Genomic DNA, 12695 nt, shown 5'->3' with positions numbered 1-12695 from the left:
TCCATGCTGAAAAAAAGAAGAAAGAAAACACAACGTTCTTCAGGTGTCAACATGATATTGATCTTTTCGACACCTGAAGAAGGCTCCACGGCTGAAACGTTGTTTTCTTTCTTCTTTTTTTTCAGCATGGAATAAACCTATTACTCGTTCCTTCAAAAATAAAAAGGCTTCATTCACATATTGTCTTTATTTATTGATTCACGTACAATAACGCAAAAAAGCCCTTCTTAAATGGATCAAATTGCTACAAACTGGCTCTAGCATTATCTTAATTGGCCACCAGATCCGTTACACTTTGCACTTCTTTCACAAAGGGCCGGTGGGGAGGGATAATCTCTATACCCGTGAGAAGGAAGCAGATCTCAAGACACTTGAAGAAACAGTTTCAACGAGACCCTTGGTTCAACAGCTCACTAGCCAACAAACGAGCAGAATGGGCCAAAAAGCTTCCGCCCATCGGCCCCTCTTCCCATTTCTAAATCATAGTTAAAACCAAAGATAATGACAATATCTGGTGCTTGTATGACATATTCATGATGAAACCTGAGCACAGCAATGCCAGGAGGCACCAGCACCTGCCAGCGGTATTTCTGGAACGAAGCCGAACCTTGAAATAAATTCACCATGGTGGGACTGGGGGGTATTGATAGGATCGTCCCGAATGCTTACACTTGCATTGATTTATGCCCCTGCCAATCGGCACTTCCTGTCCAAGTGCTGCATATGTAAAAAAGCCCCTGATTACATTTTTCTGCAGGTCTCCATGATTGTGTGTACCTGTGAGCCTAGCTGGCTGTGCTGGGCCCCCCAGTCCCTGCTGCTGTCATGCTGTCAGGGAAGGATCGCTCTAGAACGTAACTCTGTACCACGGGTGCCAGCTGCAGAGACAGTCATGCACACCCAGGCCGGACCATGCTTCACAGCTGAGGTGGTCTTCTTTGGAACGTACAGTATGCAGTTCCTGTCTTTCTCCAGACCATACATAAGCTTTTAAACTCTCCGAAAGGTTGCCTTGGTCCCATTGGTCTGTACAACTTTGTTCCAAAACTGTTCCTGCTCGCCTCTGCACTTTAACAAAATCTGAAGGGGTGCCGGAGGCAATGTTAGGGCCTGGGCTTGTAGGCCACCTGTGGACCGGGCTCAGATGTCTTTTCTGTGAGGTGCAGTAACGGATGGCTACAGAATGTAATCTGAACTCTACAGAAATCTTTCGCCTGCTCATGTAGAAGGAAATGCTTCCATACTTATTTTGCAGAGCTTGACCAAGCTGCATGAGAATGACCCAAAATATGTTGCTAAAGAAAACGACAAGCTCATCAAGAAAAAAAAAGTGGAAAATCTTAGACTTACACTAGTCAAGGCAATGTCCAGACTTCAATCCAAATGAGCATGCTTTTTGCATGCTGAAGGAAAAACTGATGTCAGAACATCCCGAGAATTGGCTTGGCAGAGCATCTCAATAAATTGCACACAGAGCTTGATGAGCTCAATGGGTAACAGACTGCATGCAGTTATTGCCTCAAAGGGATGTGTAACCAAATGACAGAGCTCAAAATTACTTTTAACCAGTTAGAATGTGATATATAAAATGGCGCACACTTTGTTTTTGTATAAATAAAGCTATAACAATACTCTATTCATCATTAATAAACCGTCAATTGAGGTACTGCAAAAGGTTAAAGAAGCATTCAAAGATATTACATACTGATGATATTATGTCAAAGTTAATATCAGGATTAGCTTTAGGGTTAGGGTATGATTAAGTTTAGGATGAACTGTGTAACAACGGAGACTTTATTGACATTCTGTAGAATCTTGACTGGTTTTAAATGTATTATTTAATATCTATTATCTATTAAACTCCGATTTATATAATTTAATCTACAGCATGACCATGAAATGCATGTTTGTGTATGTCTCATGATCAGCTTTAGCAAAATATTTTACTTAATGTAGCTATAGATCCCTAATGGAATAACTTGGTAATATGCAAATGTACTGAACCTGAAGACAAAACACATTATACACCTGATTAGATATAACCAGACTCTTTTCATTGCTCAAATAAACAATGGGTCCTTGAGTTGTTACAGAAAAAAATTGTAGTCTAATCCCAAAATCATACAAGCAATAATGTTACATAGTTAACTGAATGCAACAAACTGGATTTAAAATTACCACTTGCTGAAAAATGCAATCTCAGTCCATTTTAAGTAATGTTTGAAGAAAACACTCTAGGCTCCTTACAATACTTACATTGTTACTTTACAGGTCAGTACATGTCTCAAAATAAATGTCCTGTGGCTTTTTTCCCCACTGTGATCAACACACAGATAACATATCTTTGAAGAATCTTTCACCATCTTGCTGTAACGCTACAGTGCCAGCACCGCGCATCAACATTCCCTTATTACGAAAGAAATGTGAACTGCTTTGTGTTCAGCACAAATCCCCAAAAACATTCTTCAAAAGGTTTTTAAATTGCCTGAACAATAGAAAATGCCATCAACGTGAATACTCTGACCTCGGTTCTACAAGGCTGATACTGGCTATCACTTCTTTATTACAAAAAGCCTTAAGACGCAAAAAAATGTCCTTTCATCTGCTACATCTGTCCTCCAAGGTCCCACTTTGTCCCGCATACTACTCCTAAACCAACACTTGCGTAAGGAAGTTCCAAAGGCCTTTAGCTCCATTACAGCACGAGGGGGGAGATGTCTAAGCCACTGCAGCGAGATCCATTATCACTGCTAACTCAGCCATCGAGTGTCACTGAAGTTTAGATTCCATGACATTCTTAAAAAACATCTTTAGCAGGCTGGCTCTATAAAGGCAATTTATTTTGGAAAACTCTTCATGGGCACTGGTCTTGAAGTAGCACGAGACAGGAAAAAACAAGAAAAAAAATCACTTCGCAAGGAGACAGTAGATCCGGAACGATTTGTCTTTATAAAATGTTTATTTTAAAAATAAAAGTATTTTTGTGTTACTCATTTTCTCCCCGATTGCATTGTAGGCTTCTCCTAAAGTACTATTTTCATACAATTCTTTATTTACCCAGGTGAACTAAGACACAGGTTTCTTTTACAATGACAATCTGGAAACCCACTTTTACCGGAGTCGGGCGATTACTGGAGTGATTCTGAGAGCAGCAGTATCCCAACATCCCCACGAGCCTCCTGTCACAAGTCCAGAGGCCTAGCCACTGCTTCATGACGCCTGCCAGCTTTATCTGTCTCTCGCTGAACACTTTCATTAAAGTGCGATTAGTTTGCTTTTCCATTTTCCAAACTGCATATCACTCTGTTGCGAAACTCAGTGAGACGACAAGAATAGTAACAACACAGCTAAAAAACTTTTTATCACGCATCAAATAGTGTGTTCGTGTAAATTCACTTTACTGTGGGGCTGCTCCATGGCCATTATCCTGTGATACGTGTATCTTTCTGATAAGCTGTACCCTTGTAGCCACTGTTGGACTACTGGAAACCTTGAACTGCAAGCTTAACAACTGATACCACAACAAACCTTTGCACAAAAGACAAACCACTTCTGAATTACAGCACGTACTGTCTTAAAGTGCCAGAATATCCCACCCTCAACGTTATTTGGTGGAATTTAACACACAAGCACAAACCGTAAATACCAAAATCAAAGTCTGGCAAGGCAAGAATTAATACACACAGCATTATCGGCTATAAGAGGTCACGGTTGGCTTGTTTTCAGCTTTGTTTCTGTTGCTCCTCTACAAGTGGATAACTAAAACCTGTGTTTATTTGGAATAGGAGACCCATGACAGCCCTATGGAATGCAGGTTAGACAATTCCTTTTCCTGTGCCAGGGCAGTTACCGTGTTTAGGCTCAGTGAAGGGAAACATTTTTTAACGCAACACGATTTCATCTGACAAAAAAACCTATCAATGTTTCTTGCAATTGAAACTTAGTACTGGCATTTCTGATATGGAGTACAAGCAGTCTAAGTAATAAAGTATCATAAGATAAAAATAAAATTTTCCCAGGAAAAGTGAATTATACCTTTAACTTTTTTGAACATTTTAATCTCCAAAGCCTTCTCATAATTCATAGTGTTATGTGTAGACATACAGACTGGTGGTAAAATATAGGCAGTTTGAGCTCTACATACCTAAATAGCAATTTAGTGTTCTCAGCAGACACATGCAATTTTAGTGTTAACACAAGCTACTAATTCTCCAGCACTAAAACTTCAACGTTCACACAGCTATTCAAACATTTTTATATTTAGCCATATTGTATAATAATTGTTATGTGTAGTCGATCTGTTAAATAGAGTAAATTCTAATATTTCAAACAAAATCAAACACGTTTCCTGTGTGTTTAAGAAAGCTAATTAAGATCGATGTGAACTTCACTCTTAATCTTTGACTTGAAAGGATATCCCCTAAAACCTCAAAAGAGACAGAGTGTAAGTTTGGCAACAGGTTTGAACATATTTTGAGTACAAGCTTAACGCCAACGGTGTAATGGGAAAGCAAATCTAAAGGAAGTACCACAGATAGATCATTACTGCTCCCCCTGTGCCCCAAGTAAGGCTACCGTAATTACACAGGGGACCTTATCTTTTCCCACCTCCCTGTACTGGTACTGGAAGATTAGTGCAAGGCTCATGCTGTCATGCTGTTGAGCCAGATATAAAAATGGGATGCGTTTGATATTCATGACACTTAATTTGACTCCCGACATCACGGGATCGTAGCCAAGTTCTTTTACGATCTGTGGATTTGCCTCAGGATGGTGAATTCACTTTGCCATCACAAGGCCAGAATAATATTACTTTCCTTAAAAACAAAAATAAATCTGGATAGTTACATCAGCATCTAACTGTGCCGTTGGAAACCAAACAATTGTTTGGACTGAAAAATATCCATCAAAAGGCCTTATGGTATCCAGAAAAACTGGCATTTGTCCAGCTCTGGTAAACCTGGTATAATTTGGTTTGCTCCAAGTATGAATATTTTCATTCTAAACATTTTTTTCTTTACCTTCACTACCTCAAAATGCAAAATTAATTTTCAGAGTCAATGGCATGTACCTGGTTCTTATTTTCCCCACATAATTTTCAGATATGTTGTAATAGTTCTTATAACATGATTCGTGTGAATTGTGAAAGTAACAATTGACTTCAACTTCACATCTTTTTCGGTTAAAGAGTTTCAGACAGTTCTGTTGCTATTTCTACAGTACCACTATACTGTTTCCTCAAAAACAATTTTAACACATACCTGTAGGCAACAAAGACAAAACCTGAAATCTGCATTCATTTCTTAAATGTAGCAGGTTGGTAAAAACTAATTTGTGTTCTGAAAGTTCAACCAGGCCAAAACAGACAAAGACTAAAACATAAAACTGACTCCAAAAAACAGCCACACAGGAAACACGGTCAACTGAAGGTTTCCCATTGTTTTAAGATTTTGGTTTCACTTTACGTGAATGGGGCTGATAAACAGAGTCCTAACTTCTTCGCAAGCGCGACATCACACAGCAGAACAACGTGCACAACCCTTTACAACCCCTCCATCCATTTCTAACCCCTTCTTCCAATTCAGGGTCTTGGGGGGGGGTAGCTGGAGGCTGTGCCAGCAAGCAGCGGGCGCAGGGCAGGGCACACCCTGGATGGGACGCCAGTCCACCCCAGGGCCGACACACTCACACCAGGGCCACGTTTCCCAGAAGACAATCAACCCACCGGCTTGTCTTTGAACTGTGGGAAGGAAACAGGAGCACCTACACGGACAAGGCAACATGCGAACTCCACACAGATAGCATGCCAGGTCTGGATTTGAACCCAGGGCCCCAGCATTGCTTGGCTCCTTTACAACCGTTTGTGCGATTGAAATTGATATTTGTGATGGTTCACTACAGATCCAGTGAAATCAGGAAAAACGATGGAAGACACCGACAAGGACTTGAGAGCTGACAAGAACAACAGTTTGAGTATTTGGCGGTCTGCGGATTTTTATGCATGTTATTTTATTGTGCATTGTGGTGCTTATGAAGGAATTATGAGTGCGTTTTTAGCCTTATTCAAGTACATTGTTACCATGAATGTTACACACGGGCAGATGTATATTGAGACAAGTGTGCACTAATAGACTAACAGTCACAGTCATTTAAAAAGTGTATGTCAAGTATATGAACTGCCAACGAAATTATAATTAAATAATAATTAATTATTAGAATTAAATACGATGCAGAATGCACTGGGAGTACGTGCAATGCCCACACTTCAGCCACCTCCCTCCCTGCAACGCTCCTAGATGAGCTTGTTCACAGAAACTGTCGCAGACATTTTTTTTTTAATTGGTGGGTTTGTTTTCTCATGGCCTGCCCTGCGCGAGGAAGCCACAGCATGTGCGCTTATCCCCCAGCGACCGGGGGACACCAATCCACTGGGACCAGAGGGCAAAACACCAGAACGATGATAATGACTAGTCAGCCAATCTGTAATTTGCAGTAGGGAACGGGAAGGTAATGAAAAGGCAGAAAATTACGGCGCTGCATGTCTGCCCCTCAGTGAGTAACAGTGGTCACAGGATGAGCCTCGGGGCCTCTGCAGGACTGACTTCACGGCACGAGGTGAAGGCCTGTGCACAGGAGAGCCGTCCAATGACAGGGCCTACCGGGAGAGAAAAGCAGCTCGAGGCTGACCATGCTGTCTCGCTGAGCTGCTCCGAGACAGAAGAGCTTAGCTTCACTCCTGTGGTCTCCATTTGGCCTCCAGCTTTCGGATTTACGGACGAGTTCGTTCAGAACGGCCAGACCAGTTCAATATGAATTACAGACAAACGGGTGACTTACGTTACGGGGCTTATAACGGAAGCTCGGCAGCAAGGTCAGGTCCTAATCTCCCACACTTCTGCTCGCCGGCGTATATACAGTACGTCTCGAACCCAGGACCTCTCTGTCCTGGGTTCTTGCCCCACAAGTGCAAGTTCATGCATCTCTGTCACACTGCTACCCACACCTCTCCACCCGCAGTCTTGCAGCATCTCCTCAGCTCAGTCCTCCTACAGCTAGGCAGTCATGCCAAGTAATTTCTAGATATTTCGTTTCTCTGTCGCAATCATTAGGGTCTAACTGAAGTACTGAAAAATAAGAAGAAAAAGGGAAATGTACTGTATATACATACTGTATGTGTATATTTATATGTATATACATATATGTACACTTATACACATGTAAATTGTTCCGTGATGAGTTAGTGTTTTATTGTTATGATGTGCATGTTATTTAAGCAACAATATTCAACCGAGCAAAGGCATAACACAGCTAAAGCCTAGCCGATCTGCAAGTGCCCAGTGATTACGAAGCTAGGTGGTCACACAGCTGTTTAGCCTTAGCAAGAATGCCTTCTAGGATTATTGTTAAACGTAAATAAACTACTCCTTCTGGTTCTGCTCCTTTCACAGACAGCAATCCAGACAATCGCAGCAACGCAAATGGAACAATGTATCTCTTCCACTGCCATGGGGCGTCACTCATGCCTGAAACAACATGGCATCGAGCAGCATCACTGCATCCAAGGCACTGCTGCAGCATCAACGAGTCCATTTCGTTCTCGAAACGGAACGCACAAATGAACGCAAGACGACCCTCCTGATTTGCACCCAAGTCAATCTTGTGAAAGAGTAAAGCGTGCATTCAATGGTGCCATTCTGAATATCTCAGCAGGAGGGCAGATGTATTGTACACATTGTATGGCTCTGTGAAAACACACAAAGCTAAGATAGGTGTTCCTTTGCCACAGGCCTTCACATGCAGTACATTGCAGATCACGACGTTTCACCGGTTCGCACACTGTAGCTTCCAATAGAACATTTTTTCCCCTCTGCTGTCTAAAGCACTTTATTTACAGAGATTTACTCTTTCATTACTTAACCTTCTTATCACCTTTTGTGAAATAAACATACCACTGCTCTTGAAATTATGTGTTATTGCTTGGATCCTCCGAGGCCTGAGAGGCAAAATATTTTCTCCGTACATGACTGTTTTGCAATCTATACAGCTTTTGACAGGAAATTCCTACACCTCTCATATTTTCAACATTAGGTCATTAGATTATTAGTCCTCTGTAACATACACAGTACTCAGCACTATTAAAACCACATGAGAAGTAATAATGACAGATTTAGTGAAAGAACAATAAATAGAAAATTATATGCAGCAAGAAATATTACTAATCCAATTTGATGCTCATGTTAATTGCAAGCACATTCCAGCTTTAAAAGGATAGGTTTACAGACATGGATATAATAGCAGTTTATCTATCTGGGATCTGTCATCTTTCAAAAGAAACTGACATTTCGTCTCACACAACTCTTTCTGATAAAGCTTGTTTTTCCCCCACACTTTCTCTACTTGCAAACTTACTCCATACCAACACAATTTTCTCCCTCAAAATGCACAAGGTATATCAGAAAAATGCACTGTATTTGCTGACTTCATGTGGTCTATTGCTTTGGCACAGGGGTACACTAGTTCAGCACTGTAGCCCTGGGATCAATTCTGGACCTGGGCTGCTGCCTGAGAGTAGTTTCTGGATGTTCTCCCTGTGTTTAAGTGAGTTTCCTCGGGGTGCTCTTATCCAAAGACATACCAGGAGGTTAACTGGCTTCTGTAAAAAACTGACCCTGGTTTAAGTGTGCGTGTGTTTTTGTCTGTATGTGCCCTGTGATGGACTGGCATCCCATCCAGGGTGTATCCTGCCTTACTCCCTAACTTGCTGGGATAGACTCAGGATCCCAAGTGACCCCGTATTGGATAAAGAGGTTAGAAAATGGATGTATGGACCACTAATGTATAAATGTAAAATTCATTACAAAACCAAACAGGTAAGTGGGACTCTGTCTGCACAGCAAGAATTTATTTGGAAAACTCTGCAACTTCAAGTGGTGTTTTCAATACTGAGAGAGGAAAAAAAAAACTTGTTCCAAGACCGAACTGCGTTGCAGTGTTAGGCCGAGGTGCAAAACATACTTGGCTACCCCCACACAAAATCGCTTCAGGCACTTGTGCAAAAAGTTGCTGCATACTGCACCTATCCTGACGCCACTAAGTTTTACAGTACAGTTTGTTAATCCACGACTGGTGTTTTCACGCTGCCTGTTTTAAGGCGCTTTAAGTGCTCATCATATTTATATAAACAATCGAATAACTGATCACTCACAGTACAAAACAACGGGTTTGCTGTAAAAGAAGAATGTAAAGGAGATAGCTCTTCCTCTGAGACTACACTGACAACCGTATACAGTACATTCATCTACACACACTCCGGAGTAAGGGCCTTCAACTTTAAAACCCAGCAACACCACTTTCATCCGGATATAACTCACTGTATGGCAAAAAAGGAGCACGCTATTCGATATCATATCTAAACTGAACAAATGCAATTAGCGTTTACATGGGAGAGAAATTCCGACAAGTGAAAAAGAAAAACTGAACTTCCCCCAAACAGTTACAGCACTTTCATTACCAGCGGATAACTGGCAAGGTGCTCAGATACATTTCAGAAACACCACCATTTCCCAAATGTACGTTACTATATTTCTGTATATAAGCACAAATCATTAACTGCTACAGCAGATAAAGAAATCTACAATGTGCAATACAGTTTCCGTATGGGCAAAAAAAAAACATGGTAGTATTAACCTTGAAGATTGATAGTCTGGTGGCTGCAAGATCATTTTGAAAAGAAAAAGAAAGATACAGTACGTAGTACTCCAACACACGTTTACAGGTATAACAACAGAAGACACCCCCAAAATATGATTTCTCATTTTTGGGGGGGTCGTCTGCCCTTTCACAGTTCAACCACCTGTGGCGCATATCCGTACGCATTGCTGTTAGTTTTTAACCTCAAAAAACTTTTCAGCCTTCAAAAGCAAAAGACATAAGGAAATAACGCGTATACTGTACTTCTGCAACAACGAGCCCCCTGCGATAGAAGAAACGTTTTATTTATTTATTTGCTGCTTTCTCAAACAGACCCGGCAGCTTGTGGACAACAATTAAAAAAAAAACGAACTCGACTGGACTGGCTAAAATATATTTTTTTATAAAAAGGGGTAAAGAAATTGGTGAAGTTCAAGGGTGAATAAAACCTTCAACAAGACTCACCCGTCCGGCCGAAGAGCACAGAGCTGGCGAACAGGGTAGTGCTCCACAGCACGACTGATAAACGAAGTCGGTTCATTTAGACAAACACCGATACCTTTCCTTGACTTTTCATTAAAATGTTTCTTTTTTGCTCTCTCTTCCCTTGCCCTTCAAAAGCGGAGAGGAAATGTTCCCCCCGTCCTCCCAATTGAAGGTTTCAACGTTGTGCGCTTCTGTTGCAAAGTGGGGAAAGAAAAGTCGAAGAAAACAACTCTTCTTTTTTTTTTTGGAGAAAAAAAATGTTGGTCTCAAACTCTGTGCGCCTGCCTTCAGCTATGAAAATACTCTAAACCCCGGGTTATGAGTCAGAGAGTGACTGTATTCACTTCTTTCGCGAAACAGGAAATCTTTGAGAGAAGGGCAGGACTAATTTTTTTTTTCTCCCGAAGCTGTCAGTCCCTTAGAAGTTGTAGTTTACTCTCCTTCAAGTCGAGGCAAGCGCCTAATGACACGCTTAAGACAGATACACACAAAACATCGGTTTCCAAAGGACGCATTTCTAGACGGACGGTATGCTCCAATTTAAAAGAAAATTAAGCACATAAAAATCACATTGATTTTTTTTTTAAAACGGTGCGCTTAAGGCAGTGCCCTACAGGGAAACAACTTTTCAGCTATTGCAGTTTTAACTTGTTTAACGTCCTCCGTACAAGTAATAGGTGTCTCCCGATGAGTCCTGTGGTTAGTTACCAGAGATCTTCCTCACAGGACTTAAAAACAAGGTTAAAATCCCAGGGCAGGTTGGGGTTTTCATATATTCTTCGAATATTTTTCTGTTAAGTAGCAGTTTATCTGCAAGATAGTGGTGAAAATGCACTTCCTGGGGGAGGTGGAGACATGTAATTAAGGTATTTTTTATTTTACTTGTTATTATCTCACGTGTTGTCGGTAAAAAGAGCGACACTGCGTTTCACCTTGGAATTAGGGATATACACACAATGTTTTTTGTCTGGACAAAAGTTTCTGAGTGGAGGCAAAGTTCCTGAAAACCTAAACAAAATGATTAAAAAGACATGTGGCGTGTTAAGAGCACTACTGACAACCGTTTGAAGCCTATGGGAAAAGTATTGTTCACTCAAGTCCCTTGAAATGCGAGTCTTTTTTGACTCACACTCATCCTACAGGAATGCTCTCTGATACATTTTAAAATCTAAACGGAAAAACAAAAGGAGATTGTTTATAAACAACAATGGGGAACAAAGTGGCATCTAGAATATTCACATATTGGCGAAAAAAATGGAAACTGATTTCCCTCTGCTCATTAAATGCATAGCAATGAAGGATGGGATCATTTTTACAGACACACAGGATTGAAAAATTATTTTGGGGGTTTATACACTTGTATATAAATGGTTAGCATGCTTTTGTGATGCTTTCCTCCTGTTGAACATAACCACTTTTAGTACGTATGAGGGTGTCTTAATACTTTATCGCTGAATGGAGGGATCATTTTTAGTAACTCTATAGAAAAGGAAGTCAAAACCACTGTAAAATAATAAGAAATGTATGCAAGACATTTACTGTAATACTACAGTACATGATAGCAGAAGAGTCGGTGGATTCTTTCACACATACTGTATCACATAATCTGATTTTATGGGAAAAGATTGAATTCCTGTGTGTAGCTCAACATTTTTAAATGCTTATTAATTGCTACAGTATGAAGAGGTTCTATGTTTAAGTACGGTCCTTTGTACTAAGAGATACCTACCTCCTTAATTTCAATCTGTGTCTACTTCACTCTGTGCTTCAAAGTAATCATCTGTTTTGGTATTTGTCAACCTCTTTGGAACAGCTCATTCAATTCTGCCTGGCCCCATGTTCCCTTTTTTACAGCCCTTGCTGAATACACCCATATTTTGGTTTTCAGTTAATTCCAGGATATTAGAATTTATTGTTAAAGGACAGTCACAACACATGGTACCTAATGAAAGTGAAGAGGGCCTTCACAGCGTGCATTTGGAACAGAAACACTACTGATTGCTTAGAAAGATGAAGCAATCCTTTCTTTTCGTCTGCAGGATAGCTCCAACAGCACACCCAAACATTAACAGTAGCCCGTCCTTGCTGCACGGCCAAGACAAATGAACATATTTCATGTGCTGGTTTTTATACTGTCAGTTTTAAGACCTGAATTCTTTCATCCATTCTGCAAAGCAGGCTCTAGCAGAACTGTGTCAGAATGAGAACAGGGTGCTGCAAAGGGTGTCTTCAGCTAAAGCAAATAGCAGGGGTCCTGTGAAAGCAATGAGATTTATTCATCTTTGTGTTTTGATGTACAGTACATCCCTATTACACTGTGCATTTTCCTTGTGTTAGCACGTGATGTTTATTTTTAAAACCGGGAACGGCGGACAAAAATATATTATGCTGCTTTTACGGCTAAGTGTGGTTCTCCCTCTGCAACGCTGCAATTAAACTAGCTGCCAAGACGATGTATATTATTTTATCCTCAAATGTTTACTGTACGTTCGCCGTTTCCGGGATACCGACGTAACAAG

The 12695-nt window shown here is 40.7% G+C and overlaps 1 protein-coding gene across 2 annotated transcripts in view; it reads right to left on the bottom strand.

Moving 5' to 3' along the window:
- The window catches only part of tgfbr2b (transforming growth factor beta receptor 2b), a 30657-nt gene extending 19955 nt beyond the window's left edge, over positions 1-10702 (bottom strand). Inside the window, exon 1 of one of the 2 annotated variants that reach the window (XM_015357036.2) lies at positions 10156-10702. In XM_015357036.2, the coding sequence (XP_015212522.2) occupies positions 10156-10231 (76 nt within the window). In that variant the 5' untranslated portion in view covers positions 10232-10702. The remainder of the gene's footprint in view (positions 1-10155) is intronic. The other variant, XM_015357037.2, reaches the window with a different exon arrangement.
- Between the last annotated feature and the right edge of the window lie 1993 nt (positions 10703-12695).

The sequence above is a fragment of the Lepisosteus oculatus genome, chromosome 10, assembly GCF_040954835.1.
Source record: "Lepisosteus oculatus isolate fLepOcu1 chromosome 10, fLepOcu1.hap2, whole genome shotgun sequence".
Lineage (NCBI taxonomy): Eukaryota > Metazoa > Chordata > Actinopteri > Semionotiformes > Lepisosteidae > Lepisosteus > Lepisosteus oculatus.
This window is presented reverse-complemented; position numbering and strand designations above follow the sequence as displayed.